This window comes from Sphaerodactylus townsendi, linkage group LG11, assembly GCF_021028975.2.
Source record: "Sphaerodactylus townsendi isolate TG3544 linkage group LG11, MPM_Stown_v2.3, whole genome shotgun sequence".
NCBI lineage: Eukaryota > Metazoa > Chordata > Lepidosauria > Squamata > Sphaerodactylidae > Sphaerodactylus > Sphaerodactylus townsendi.
The window spans coordinates 25,905,894-25,921,508 of NC_059435.1; the positions used below are offsets into that span (position 1 = coordinate 25,905,894).

Sequence of the window (15,615 nt, forward strand, 5' to 3'; positions counted from 1 at the left end):
GGACAGCCACAGACAACAGTGCTGACACAGATATAACATAGTTTTGTTTTCAGCCAGGGGCAGAGTCAGCAGCACAAACAAAAGTTAACATAGCAACGACAACAATCCCACATTTTCACTAGTAACTCTATTACCAACTGCCAATCATGACATTGTGCACTGACACCCTCACATTACATGTATGTTGAAGGCACCGGTAAACATATAGCAGTGGCTAGAAGAGTACATTACATCTTCTTACTCACACACTCCATACTCAACTATGGAAAAAAATATGCGTGATTCAGTTTGAACAGCCCTGTCTCCACAATACTCACACAATATTTACATAAATTTCACTGTAGGGCGTTGCTTTGAAACTCTGCAATTAATGCTGGTTGTGTGCCATATGGCTTGGTTCTGATTCTTCAAGCAAAAACTTACTTGTTTGGTGATAATATGTGATAATATGTAGATCAGAGTGCCTAGTGTTCACCTATAGATGTGGCTATATTCCCAACACCTTCACTTGTGCATGGTAGGAGTTTACCTGGGTTTAAGGCTAGTTGCCTACAGCAATTTCTTGCCAAAATCATTGTCACTTATCCTTAAGCATGTATATTTTATAATAAGTAGAACCAGTGTATCAAAACATTAAGTTACCTTTTTTGTTTTCTGTGATTGTGATTATTATTTTCGTAATCCTCTAGCCTTTGAACTGATATTTACTTAGCATAATACAATAACTATTTTTTCCATTCTAGTGAATGCTTTATCTGCAGATAGTTCAGTTTTATAAAATAGTTATTTTTGCTACAGTGCATGTGTGAAATAAATTACGCCACAGAATGTTGCTGTCAAATATTTATTGAGTATCTTAGTCCTTGTAACTTTGTTGCCAATCAGATAAAATTAGTCCTGAATTCTTTTCTGCTGACATCCTATTCCTAGCTTTCAAATTCATTTCTAGGCACAAAAGTTACAATTAAGTTAGCATTCAATTTTTATGAATCGCACAGATGTTTGGGAATTTTCATATAAATTTAATTTTTTCCAAGTCTGTAAAATCTCATCTTAATTTTAATTGACAGTAACTTTATCCTTTAAAAGCATTTGCTTACCATAGTTATTTTATATTTATAATTTAACCTAAGTTTGCCAGACTCAAAGTTTTTTATTTTCATAAAATTAAAATTAATTTTTACAGTTTCTGTAATATATGAAGCTTGCTTATAACTGTTATCATCCCCCTCCCCCCCCAAAGAAAATCTGGGTTGTTCTTAAAGTTCAACATTTTGTTCTTATACATACATCTGGCCTTTATTGTCTCTAATTATTCAAGTCTTTGGTTTATATATAGTCCAAAAAAGCATTCCATCTTCTTCCATACTCTGTGGATAGTCTGTTATGTACCAAGGATGTCAGTTTTGAATAGTCTATTGGTTTATTCACCTATTCTGTAAGATCTAGGTGGTGATCTGGTTTTCATCTTGCTGCAAATGCAATTCCAACCACTGTTACCATACAGTTAAACAGTTTGTTATACATTTTTGGTATGTTATTTGGCAAAATATTTTATAACACCTTTTTTATTCTAATACAAATATAATTCTCAATATCTTTTGCATTTCATCATAAATTGTAATCCAATATTTCCTTGCTTTCAGACATGTCCTTCACACAGGATAAAAAGTAGCATCTGTATTTTGACGTTTCCGATATTTTCCTTCATAACCATTATTCACTTTAGCTCTGTCTTTAGATGTAACATACCAAATAAAATATTTATACTCATTTTGTCTTAACATTTGACATTCTGTGAATTTAATTTCTTTAGTCTCTCATGGGTTCGTATTTATATTTTCTCCAAAATGTTGTATCCATTTTACCATTTAGTCTTTTACTTGCTCTGTTTGTGTATCATTTAAATATATAAAAAGCTAACTGTGCATTTGTTCCTCACGCCCTAACATGGAAACGGCTGCACGGATCGCCCCCAAATTTTCACATGGTGTTCCTTCCCATTGCAAGCAGGTTTTGCGCCCTTCACCGGGCTCATCAGTCACACCAGCGCCCGGTAAAACACACATTTTCCCAAACCCCCAGCGGACCAATGAGGGGCCGCCGAGCCGGGGGAGGGGTGTGGCTTGCCCGCAATTGGCGCGGCATACGCTCGGCGGCGGCACTGACTCCTACAGCAGCAACACCAGCAGCAGCCACAAAGCGGCGCGCCTCCCTCCCTCGCGTTCTCCATTGACAACAGCGGAGCAGGAGAGGAGTGACGGCTGCCCTTCATGCCGGTGAGGCTGGAAGGATAGCTGGGGAGTGGGAGGGGAGGGAATGGAGCCAGTCCCAGCGGAAGACCCAGCCTGTAAAACTGGGCCTGTAAAACTGTACTGTTCCACTGGGCCATGACGTTCTTGGCGCACTCGATATAGCATCTCCTCAGCACTGCCTGTCCCCTCCCGGCCTTGGGACCAAGCACCACCATTTTGTACTACTTTGTGCCATTTTGTACTGGATATGGAATGCTGCTATGTTTTTATAGAGTTTAAGTTATGAGTTAATTTATTATTTATTTGTGTATTTTATGCTCTGTTGTACACGCCAATACATTACAACTTCCTAGGCCTCTGGGTGAGGCTCGAATTGTAATGAAGGCCAACAACCAGCTAAAGATCTGGCAGCTGTGAAATCTACAATAATAATAATAATACCTCACAATCCATTTAAGCCTTTTGGCTGTCCTAGTCTATGTTTCTTTAGGTGTGTCTTGAAAATTCTTCAGGGTTGCCATAAGTTGGCTGCAACCTGATGCCGTTTTCCATTGCCATGTAATAAGGTCTTAGTTCAAGCCAGTGCGGTTGGCATAACTTAACGCTGCTGTGCTTTGTGCTTGAGGGTTTGATAACTCATCTCCATCAACTTTCTTCTTGGTCCACTATGAGCTTGCAGCCAGGTGCCAGGTCATAGACAGAGTGCAGACTCAAGGGTTGAATTGCTGTGACATATTCCAGGGAGGGCATTTCTCCACACATGCAGTGACACTGGGGAAAAAGCAATTTTGGAACACATGTGCATGTTGGTAAAATACTGTGCAAAAGCATCTTGATCAAGTAATTCAGATCAAGATTTTAAATTATTAAAAAATCTGTACAGATAACGGACTAGTCATCAATTATCAAAAGACCAAGATTTTGATCTTTGCCAAACAATACAAAAAACATAACTGGGCGATTAATAAAGTGCCAGTGGAGCAGGTTAACCAATACAAATATCTTGGAATTACATTTTCTTATAACCTCTCCTGGTTACCCCACAAAAAAGCTGCTATTGCAGGTGCTACCATCAGTTATTCTGCCATTGCACGCTTCTTTTATGGAAAGGGCCACTCCCTTGTCCCAGCAGCACTAAAAATCTTTAACTCTAAGATAGAAGCGCAGTTACTTTATGGAGTACCTATCTGGCTCCAAGCAGTTGACGACTCCTTGAATACTGTCCAATCCAAATTTTTCCGTAAAATTATGGGCCTGCCAAATTGTGTACCTGTATGCCCCTTCTGTTTAGAACTGGGCCAAAATTCATTAGTTTATAGGGCTTGGTTGAGAGCTTTTAAATTTTGGTTTCTCACTTCTGCATTTCTCGCATGATGAGCACTTGCTGATTCACCTACTTTTGTCTGATACTCAGGCTAATCCATGGTTCTCTCTGATCGAAAGAAAGATTGAATCACTTGGTATATCTCTCGACTCGCTTTTCCCGCTATCTAGTTCAGAATCCTACAACTTGTTAAAACAAAAATTGTTGGAAAGCTTAATGGATTAATTTATTTAGGGCTGCTATGAAAACTTGTTCACCCTTACATCTTTCAATACCCCTATATCAAAACAGGATGGCTCCCTATTTGTATTTTTTGACTAATCCAATGCAGAGAAGAGCCCTCACACTTGCTCGCTTCAATGTTTTCCCCTCCGCTTTATTGCGTGGTAGATTTAACAACTTGGAAATGAGCGAAAGGGTATGCTCTTGTGGTGAACAACAAATTGAAACATTGGCACATCAACTGCTTTGCTGCCCTAAATCTGCTAATATCAGATCAAAATATTCCAACATTCTTTCTAGGATACCTAGTGAAATGGAAGAATCAAGTAGACTTCCTTTTCTTCTGGACAATTCTGACAATGAAACTTGTGAATTGGTTGCACAATTTTTACTGGAGGTGATGCACAATCAATAATTTATATTTTATCTTAAACCTTTGTATTTGTATACCTTTTATCTTAAACCTTTGTATTTGTATACCTTTTATCTCAGGTTTTTTATTGTTATGATTATTGTTATGCCAAATAAAGGCTTATTATTATTATTATTAAAAAATCAAACAAAGAGGTGAAAATAAGGTTGCCTCCCTTACACATCAAACTTTACCAGTGACCATATAACAATGATGTGATATCCAAACGAATAGTTGAGAATATTGTGGTATCTCCCACTTCCTCAAACAGTAAGAAGTTCCAGGGGCAATGCTTTCATGGATAGGTTTCCATGGGAAGAGAGTGCCCTGGAGATGTTTTTATAGTATTTGTCTTATTTATGAATGTACAAATAGAGTATCAGTGGATACACAGATGCTACCCCACATCAGATCTTCATAGAAAAAGATCCTGCACTCCCAAGGTCCTTCTGCTAATCATATTCTGTTTCTCTCTGCATCTCTTCCACATGGTAAACTGTCCATTCTTTTAACATGTTGCCTGTCTTCTTCTTGATGGCACTTGCACAATTCCTGAAACTTAAGACTCACTGAGGAAATAGTTACAATCTTTATGATACATCACTATTATTTTTATCATGTCAGAATCTAAACTTGTAACATACCTCAATTGAATGGTTCTTCTGTTTACAATATTTACAAGGATGTCTGATATTTACGAAAACAATGACAAAAGGAAATTATTCATGTACTTTCGACCCAATGTTCAGGATTCCCTAAAGTACATTTTTCAATAACTTTTTTTGAATAGTGATTTTAATAACTAGGAAAGGCTGTTTAATGCAGACTTCAAATTCATGTATTATCCTGGAATCCTAAACACAACAGCTAAAACTTTGTAGCTAGGTGTTTTGCCAAGAAGGATTTAAGAAAAGCCTGCTCAGTTGAACTGATGCGTTGCCAGGTTTTATGTCAAAAACTCTCAGTGCTATAAGCTTTGTGTTATCCCAGCCCTGTCTGTTTATGCTGTACACAGCACTAGAGGGCAGGATTAACTGTGCAGATGAGAGGTAAAACAGAGAGCATTTCTCAGCAACTTTTGCTTGAACTCCTGTATCATGCAGCTGGTCCCACACATCAATTCACTGGAACCTTATAATTGCCTGATTTGCAGGGCTACTAGCTTCTCCTCAAACACACTCTGTGCACCGCTGACACCACGGCTCATTATCACGGCTGTTTAAGTGTGGTTATTTAGGTTATGTCAAAGCAGGATTTGAAATTGGTGGCATTGAATTGGTTTATTACCCATAGCTACTCTTAACTCCCCCCTGTCCTTCACTGCCAATATTCTGGTACTGTATTCTCCATGTCTCTGTTCTAACAGTGACTTAGAACCTTACTAGACATATACTGGGATTTATGTGCTGAGAGCTCTTATTGTGAGCAGTGAAATAAAATGAAAAACAATTCTTATTTCCTTTTGTTTTTAAAGTTTATTTTATATTTAGATCTATACTTTTTTGTTGTTAGATAGATTTTCTTCTTGGCAGGTTGCAGGTTGTAAGCACCTTCCTGGAAGCACTCAAGAACTTGCAAATGGGATGCCTCCCTCTTCCAAGATCCCCGGACAATGATCCTATCATGGCCATAATGACTCTGAACCTGCAAACACAAAAACTTGATGAACTCAGGAAAGAGAATGCAGGATTCTCTATTGTTATGACACCCACACCCTGGAAGATTGAGTAATCGGCGCTACCACTGTCTTTGTGTTTTGCAACCCCACCTCTACCAACGGCTGAAGCCAAGGACCCCCAGGCACTGGGTGCAGTCACCCAGTCAGGACGTTTTTCTGGATTACATCAGCCCTTCAGATAAGGATATTCTCCCGCTTCAAATCTGCCGCTATTGCCAAAGTTACGCAAGAGTTCATTGACTTTCATTCAATGGGTGATTTCCCACACCCATTCATGAATTTCTTCCATTGTACTTCCAATAACTCCGGCTTTGTCCTTAAGTGTTCGGAATTATGTTTCTTGATGTTCCCCTTTTGATCCCATCTCCCACATGCCTATAAGAACCCTGCATGTTCCCCTACCCAGCGCCGTTTTGCCTAGAGAGTTTTGTATTAGGGATTCTTTGGTGTTGCAGTAACAATCCATTTTGGAAAGAATCCCGCTTCCAAGCCCTTCTTTGAGCTGAAATCGGTGAAATCACTATTTGAGTTACCTTTGGGCAGCAGGTAACACTATCAGCATATCTTATCTAAACTTTAATTTTGGGGAAGAGATGGCAATTTTAATCATTGCCCATACAATTTTCTTGAGCTGAAATGGCCCATTGAGAGTTACTGCTTTAGATTTAAAGGTAGGTTTTATCTCAGACCAATAGCCATTTGCCAAGGCCATTTCTTGTCAGGAAAATCTGCAAGAGGATGGCTTAACAACCCCTCTCTTCATGTACTATGGTCCCAATACTCAGTATTGGGAGTATCTTGTGCCTGAAAGCAAAGTTTGAAACATTAGTAAAAGTTCCTAGTTCTGAACTTTTAGCTAACATATGATGGAAGGCCTTTCTTCCAACAGGAAATAATAATTTCTCTTTCACACCTAGGCCTCTTCCTCACATGCAGAATAATGCATATTCAGTCCACTTTCAATGCACTTTGTAGCTGGATTTTACTGTGCGGAATAGCAAAATCCACTTGCAAACAATTGTGAAAGTGGACTGGAAGTGCATTATTCTGCATGTGCAGAATGGGCTTTAGTTTTTGCTAAAAGCTTATTTTCATCCAAAAAACATAAAATGCCTTTGGATTTGGTATATTTTCTTCAATAGAACACTAGCCTTCTCAATCCTTTCTAGTACTCAAGTCCTTGATCTTGTTTGTGTTTCTTTCTCTTTTAAACCTTCCTTACAGTTCTTCTAAAGAACTTATATAAAAACAAACTTTCAAACCACACTGCATTATACCATTCTCTACCACAATCTCTTATTTGTGTCCTTCGGGCGTATGAAGGCCATCACATTCTGCAGTACAGTCCACCCAGCGGTTTCAAATAACCAGAAAGATGACTGTTTTGTTAATGGTGCAGTAGAGCCGCATAATCCCAGGCTAGTCAGATCTCTCCAGATCTCAGAGACTAAGCAAGGTCAGCCATAGTTATTATTTGGATGGACAACCTCAAAAACGGAGTAATAATGTGGAGGTAGGCAATGGCAAACCACCTCCAAACCTCTCTTGCCTTGGAAACCCTTCTGGGTTGCAGTAAATCAGATGGTGACTTGACAGTACCAAAGAAGAATAAGGAGGAGGAGGAGAAGCAGCAGCAGCAGCAATATCTAGTGTCTCCATAAAGAATAGCAGCCCCATCCAAATGGCAGGGCAGTGCCGCTGCCACACTGGCCTGCTGCTTGCAAGAAAACACAAACAAACCTCTCTGCTGCTGGTAAACCCCTGTTGGGTTTAGTGGACTTATGCCAAAGAAAACGGTCAGCTCCTGCCCCAGACCACTCCACCACTCCAGTGGGTGGGTTGCAGGGATGTTGGCATAGCGTTCAACACCATGTCTCACTGTCAGGAATGGCTGTGGCATCTGTGCCCACATGGATTCGCCCCTCCGCCAGCACAGCTCTGCGCCATTTCCAGTGGTGGACTTCCCCCTCAAGAGATATAACTGTACTAGGGAAACCACCCTCTTAAATGAAGTGCCAGCCATGATGACTGCTGGGGAAACACCATCACCCACTTCTCTCCTTTTCAATAAAGCTGGCATTTGTGGGAACTTCACCCATCAGTTTCCTTTCCTGTACAAAGCCCTGTGATTGGCATGACTGTCATTGCTGCTGGAAGTTGTGTTCGTTGGAAACGAAGGACTTTGCACTGTCTTTTAACCTCACACTTCAGGGAAACTTAACTTGAGAGTCAGAGAGAGAGAGAGGGGTCAGGGCACTGGACATCTTTTCCCTACTGCTCTTGGCACTATCCATTTAATGTGTAGATTGCTGTTCTCAGGAAACTTTCTCCTTTCCTGCTTCTCATACTTTCATTCGCACACATGCCACTTCTCCATTTTGCAACCCTGAGAACAGGACGCAGGTATCTCCCTCCATTTTAGTTAGACTAGATTAGGAAGGTATATTTTCTCTATCCTATCCAGAAATGGAGTCCCTACAATAAATGAAGTATATTAGTTTGAATAGATAAAAGACTCTGAGTAATTTTGTTCCTGGCCCACACAGAGATTGGATTAGTTTTGCTGCACACAGTAACCTTGCTCACTCTGCTAATTTATAGTCTAATTGAGAGATCCTCAGGAAATAGTGCTTGAGTACTCTGAACAAAACATATGAACACATTTTGCATCATTAAGTGAGAGTCAATGACAGCCTAATGGTGCGAATAACTCAGCTATTTAGTGGCTATCCGGGCAATCCTAAACAAAGTTCTACCATTCTGAGGCCACTGACTTCAATAGAATTAGAAAAGTGTAACTCTGCTTAGAACTACTCTGTAAATAGCTGTTTGCTTACATCAGCATCTTCTGTCTATTTCATGTGGCTTTTGCAAGTCCTGAAAGGATTTGTGTTTGCTTTTTGAGAAACTAGAAAGACATGGCAAAGGATATAGTTAAAAACATAATTAAGGACTGACTCTTACTAAAGAAAAAAGTATACTTTCATAAAAAAAAATAAAAAGAGAATGATGTTTCCAAGGACATTTAACATTCTGTGGTACACCGCAAAAGAGAAAGGAGATGAAGAAGGCTGTAAAGATTAGATTAGAGCTTTTATAATCCGCTTTTGAAATAGGAACATTAATTTTTAGAACATCCCTGAATCTTGCAAATTATGGAGCAATGTTTTCCAACTGTTGCAGTAATCTTTTATTAAGGCACAAAGAATGACTTTTTGCATGCTGAAGGAAACGAATGTCAAATTGTTGACTTTACCAGTAATTGAAGAATATCTGGCTTAGCAGTAGTGAAAAAAGGTTTCCCCCCTCCCAGAGCTTATAAATGTTTTACATTTCAAACTTTCATTTCAAATATGTCTAGATTTTTGGGAGGCCTTCCAGACAGTCTTAGCTTTGTTTTCTTGGGGATATCCAGTCTTCCATGATTGAAGTGTGACTTTTTATGGTTGACATGACATTGCTTTGATTTATGTGGAGTCGTGGTCTGTCAGATGGTGCAATTGACCTCACATGAGGCACTTATCAGAACACCACCTTGCCTCTCCATTGATAGAACCACAACACAGCAGCCAGTGTTTCCTGTACCACCCGCAAACTGGTGCGTATGCTTTTTTATTACAGTTTTCTAGCCAAATTCTCCCTAAACTTCTTTCAGGTAGCTCTGCATGCTATGACTTTTCATTTAATTGGGTGAAAACACTTTGTATAAATAAAATAAAAAAGCTCCCTGCAGCTACCAGACTTTGCTGACTGCCAGGCATTTAAAAAGGTTTTCTCGCATCTCCTTGCCATAGGTTCATAATTCAGATTCTATAAACAAAGGCACCTTTTATTTCTCTCATTCCCCAATTTTGGGGGCAGGAAAAAGGAAAATGAAGGGGAACATTAGAAGCTGTTGTAGAGCTGCAGATAATTTCATAGCACATAGTAGGTGTATAATAAATGTATAATAAATACACAGTGTTAGGACAGTTTTCTAAGGGCGTACAGTTCAATCCAAAGACCAAGGCGGCTGGAGGCGGTGCTGCCGCCGCACCACTGTGCTACCTGCAGAGGGCTTTCAGGCAGCGTGGGAAAACAGCTTAAACAAAAACAAACAAATGAAAAGCCAAGCCACCTGAAAGCTCTCCATGGGGCTAAATGGAGTTATGCCACCCTTTTGGGTGGCATAAGTCCAGGATCCCAGTTGCTGTATTCCTGGCCTTAAAGTCCAGGTGGAAGCCGATAACATCAGCTCCATCCCCAGGATACCTTCCCTGCCCAGCATCCAATTGGATGCCAGGGTTCCTGTGCAACTGCAATCATTTCCAGGCATAGCCACCATGGAGCTGAGGGGCACCCAGGTGCTGACACTTCTGCCTCTCTACCAGCAGGGGTATCCCTTGTGCTGGCAGAGGGGGCAAATGTGCTGATGTTGCCCCACATAGCCTCTATTCGCAACCGCCCCCCCCCCCGCCCCCCAATAGGATTGGGCCATCTCAACCAGCCTCCATATTCCTTAGAACTGGGATGGGGTGATTTCATATTTATGTGATCTGTTTATTTTCTCTTAACTAGCATCTTTGTGTCCACTAGTATGTTTTAAATGTGAAATGTAAGACTGCCTACTCCAAATCCCTTAACAGTCAAGGCACAGTTGATCGGTGTTAAAAACACTCTCACTTAACATAAAAGCATTACTAGATCAAAAGCTATCTGGTCCAGATTTGTTTTGTATTGTTTTATATTATTTCAAAAATGCAAACCAGGTTCAATATATGTTTTTATCTCTAACAATTTGTCATTAATACAAGGGGGGCGCGGAAAATCTCCCCCTTCCCCCCTTTCACCCCACCAGCCTGGCCCTGAGCAGCCAGGCTGTTTTTTTCAGCCAGCTGCTTTGCCAGCTGAAAAAGCTGTTTTCAGCCGGCAGAAAAAGGTAAGTGGGGGGACGGGGGAGCCCATGGGGGGAGGCAGAAAACACAGAGTGTGCCCCAGGCGCAGTTTTGCTCAGCTACGCCTCTGATAGAAGGGAAAGTGATTGAGCAGTAAAGCTGGGATTATTCCTCTCAATTCTAAATGGCAAACTTTGAGCACTACCTTATTAGTTGTTAAAAAAAATTAAAAGAACATGGCCAGAGATGGGAAGAATGATTCTGAACTGGCTAAATTTAAAGCAGGGTGTGAGTACACAATAATATTTTCAAAACACCTAACACCTCTAACATTATCCTTATAGTACGTTACCATTTTTCTAGGACATCTTCCATCAGCTTTAGCCCCATATCTTTCACTCACCATCCATGTACCCCCACATTATTGCTAAAATCCAAACTTGTTCAATCTCCTGCCCATTCAAGATCATCACTTTTTATGGCAATAGCCATCATCTCAGTGTGGAAGGGAAAGATCAAAGGATATGAAATCAGCTACTGCTTTTGGTTGTTATTCCTCCGCCAGGTGTTTCAGATTTTCTCGGCGGCTCAAGCCCTCTTGCCACCTTACATTTCTTGGAGGGGAAAACATCAGAAGTAAAGGGGAAATAGCAAGAAAGGAGAAGAATTTAAAAATATAACTTCTGAGCTCAGTTCAGTTCCAACAGAAATAGCAAACTATTTCATGTATGTGTTCTAACCAAAAAGGATTCTGGCAGTGGAACAGGTCAATTTCTCATCACGGGGTTTCCCTTCTTTTTCTGTTAGGTGAAATGGAAGAGATAGGAAAAGAGAGTAAAATAAGAGAGGTCAAAGACTGAGGAAAGATGCTAACAGTCTAGCGCCCCCCCCCCCCCCACACACACACACAGTTTGAATTTTTGCTTTATTTGCCCTACGACTTCACCAAAATTGTTTCCCATGATAGCACAGGTTGTGATTGTGTAAACGGAGCTCAAGTTCTGTGCTTGTACATGGTTATTCGGGAGTACGTAGCTACTGTTCACACAGGCTTTATACACGTTCTATTCTTGCCTCCTTGTGATGCAAATAAACAGCAGAGAGGGCCAGTGTAATACCAGCAGCAATAATGTAGGCAGGTATAAAAGGTGGAAGAATGTTAAAATGAACTCTGTGTGTACATGTTTAATGAAGAGCAAGCAATTGCAACAGCCATAGCTGTGCCGTTTCTAGCTGCTGTAATAATGGACACAGCAGGGCCTCCCCCCTTAATACCAATGTTCCTCTGTGCACTCACATACCAAGCACCGCATTTCCCACTATTCATACATGTGAATTCTGCTTAACAGTGCTTTTTGGACTGTACCTGAAACGTCCTATTGAAATCATTGTGATTTGCTTCCAAGTAAACTGGTTTCGTGTCTGCTTCTTTCCCCTCCCTTTTCCCTTATATGCTTTTTTTGAATTTCTTCCACTGTCTATTAAGCATTTACTGACAGAGCAATGTAACTTTTCACACTGGTTCTCCACATGCAGAACTGGGCAGGATAAAAGCTTTCTCCAAACCCAGCAGGCTGGGTAGTTTTCCTTCCCCTCCCTTTCTTCCCTAGGGTAACCCTGGGAAGACTGCCTCCCCCTCCATCTCTCTTTCCATCACTCCCGTCTCTTCCTTGATCCTCCAACCCCCTCAGTGAATGTCCAAGACGCAGGATCTGGCTGTTCAAAGTCTTGAACATTCCCCTCTCTCCTCCCCTTCTTCAAGCTCAAAGCAAGCTCTTTCTAGACAACCTTAATCTCATATCCATGGATCCATCCTGCAAGAGGTCCCCTGTCACCTGGATTCAGTGCATGGGATTTACTTTTTTCTTCCTCCATATCGTCTCTGTCGAAGCTGATGGTGAGTCCTGCTTGATCTTTAGTTGCTGCTGCTGCTAGTGGAATCCCCAGAACTATATATTTCATGTAGTATAAAAGAAGTTTAAAGAAATGTGTATGTCTGGTTACTTTAGGTTCAGAAATGTTGGAGTCAGAGTTTCATGCAGGCTGAGCAGCTTAGCTGAAAGAGGGGAGTCTAAAATTATGTTAGTGGAAGGGGGTAGACTTTCTCGATGCTATGTGAGGAAGTCCAAAATCCACAATGTTACAGCAGAAAACCACAATACAATGAGTACAGTTTCTCCTATTCTGAAATATTTCCCAAAGTACAGTTCAGCAACCTAGATTTCTACAGGCATTGATTTGAAAGCAGTGGGGTATTTTCGCAAAGAAAAAATAAATCTGTTCTGTTGCACTGTTTCTTGGAGCTACAGAACAGTTCACCTATCATTCAAAGAATACTTGCATGCAATTGTGTAAACCCTTTCATGAGCTGCGTGTTCTTTGGTAACACCTCTCAAAACCTCAGTAAAGCTGGCGACTCCATGCTGGATTTTTCCCAGTTAGAGAGAGGTCTCTTCCAAAACAGGAATCAATAGCCTCCTTTTCTTTATGTTGCTGAAGCAGAAGTCTGTCTCCTGTATCTGCTGTCGCTGATTGGAATGCATCTCTGGATGGAAGAGACAAAACACTGACATTGATTTAGGCATTTTCCCTTTAGAATATCACTCATTCAAACCCTTTATAACTGTCTGATTACTTTTGTATGCAAGCTGCTCAACAACTTGATTTTGTTCCTGCTGACTAATATTGGGGATGAGCGGGGGGGGGGGGGGGTTCATAGGGACAGAGTATAATTAGACTGGGAATATATTTCATTTACCTTGACTTTGAAACATATTCAATTCCACGTTTGCATCTGCTGTTGCCCTCCAATGCAAATAGATATTCATTTATTCTAGATTTTACTTGTGTTCTACTTCATAGTGTAATTCAGAATAAATGTATAAGGTCGTACTAAACTTGTTAAGTACATTCTCTACATAAAAATTTCCTGCCGGGACTGGACTTTTAAACATCAAAATGTCTGTGTTTCTTTGCTATCACAACCCTGTACCACAGATTGTCTACTGTGTAAAAGGCTGTCCAGCAGAGACTGTGATAGCCTCATTGGTTTCAGGGGAATTCATTTTATGCAACAGAAGATTCCAGAGTTCTCAAAACTGCTTAGCTGGTGAAATACTCCCAGTGAAGTGTTCTGTGAAGCTCAAAAGCTTGCATACTGCTGTGCAAATCTGTCAGTACAACAAAACATATAAGAAATCATCTTTGTACTGAAGGTAACTAAAGACGAAATGACAGGTAGATATCACAATCTGCATCTTTATAATTTTACAACTTTATGGAAACACGTCATTGCTATTAAAATGAGGAAACTTCAGTCTTACCTCCTACCCTGAATTCATGCTTTGGGGGAAAAATGCGATTCAGGCCAAGTTTTATCTTTGAATTACTTTTTAGAAAAGCTGTCCAAGGAACTGACCGAGTAGTATGAGAAAGGTTCAGTGTAAATATATCATTATAGAAAATGAATGATATTTTGTTTTATTAAGGGTGTTTGGCGGGAGCTTCAGTATTTTTATTTCTCTACTAGGACAAATGGTCCTAGAACTTCCACTTAGATGGATGTGAGAGTGTAAATTGGTATATGTCACTACTTGAATCTTTCTAGCAGTTTTGCAATTTCAATTTCTGATACTCTATAATAGACATTGTGATTCTGATATTATTAGTTAGAAGAAATTGTCCTTAAAATCAGTGGAAGTTAGTCTCTCAATATGTTTCATTATCCTTTAAGTGATTCTATCTGGGAACAATTGCAGTGGAAGAAATGGGATCATACAATATGTCCTATAATTTCACTGGGACACCATAATGTATATATATATGCTTGGTCTAAAACTTCAGTCTTCAACACACTTTTTAGGGAGTGAGTCCTGTTGTAGTCATATGTCTGAGTAGAAAAATAGAGCTGGATGGAACCTCAAGGGTCATCTTGATCAATTCCCTGCCCAAGGCAGAAAATGTACTACTTCCCAGTGACCCCTGCTCTAGAGGAAGTAAAAAAAATCCTCTATGATCCCTGGCCCAATTTGGCTTGGAGGAAAATTCCTTCCTGACCCCAAAATGGTAATGGGTGTCACTCTGAACATATAAGAAAAGGCCATGAGAGCTGAGCACTGAGTCATCCCTCCCCGCCCTCCCTCTCATGATCTGCCTCTGCTTAAAAACCTCCAAAGAAGGAGAGCCCACTGCCTCCCAAGGAAGCCCGTTCCACCGAGGAACTGCTCTGTCAGGAAGTGCTTCCTAAACTTCCAAAAACTCTTTTCATCTAATTGAAATCCTTTGGTTCTGGTTTCACCTTCTGAGGCTACAGAAAACAACTCTGCTCGACCCTCTACAGCCTGTCAAATTCTTGAAGATGGCTACCTTATCACCACTCAGGCATCTCCTTTCCAGGCTAAACAAACTCAGCTCCTTAAGTATTCCTTCATAGGGTTTGGTCTCCCAAACCTCCATCATCTTTGTTGCCTTCGCTTGGAGTACTGTGCCCAAAACCTAAAACATCATTCCAAATGAGATCTAACCAGAGCAGAGTGAAATGATACCATCCCTTCGTGTGGTCTGGACACCTCCCTGTCCTATCATTATGCATTCAATTTTTCCTACCTAAATGCAGAACTTCACATTTATCTCCAATGAAATTAATTTTGTTACTTTTAGTCCAGTTTTCCATCCTGTCAAGATCATCATGTATCTTGGTTCTGTTTCCTATTGTAGTTGCTACCCTTTCCAATTTAGAATCATCAGCAGATGTAGTGAGCATTCCCTCTATCCCTTCATCCAAATAATTTATAAAGGTGTTTAATAACACAGGGACAGAACAGATCCCTCAGAAATTCCACTTGTCACTC

General features: G+C 40.4%; 1 protein-coding gene across 3 annotated transcripts in view; it reads left to right on the forward strand.

The window, feature by feature from the left end:
• Window positions 1-15,615, forward strand: part of SUSD5 (sushi domain containing 5) — a 42,532-nt gene that overhangs the window by 1,955 nt on the left and 24,962 nt on the right. For 2 of the 3 annotated variants that reach the window (XM_048510278.1, XM_048510279.1), the window contains exon 1: window positions 12,353-12,662. The exons of the other annotated variant lie outside the window; for it this stretch is intronic. In XM_048510278.1, coding sequence (XP_048366235.1) covers window positions 12,569-12,662 — 94 coding nt within the window. In that variant the 5' untranslated portion in view covers window positions 12,353-12,568. Of the gene's footprint in view, window positions 1-12,352; window positions 12,663-15,615 lie in introns of those variants that run through there. 3 annotated transcript variants of the gene reach the window in all.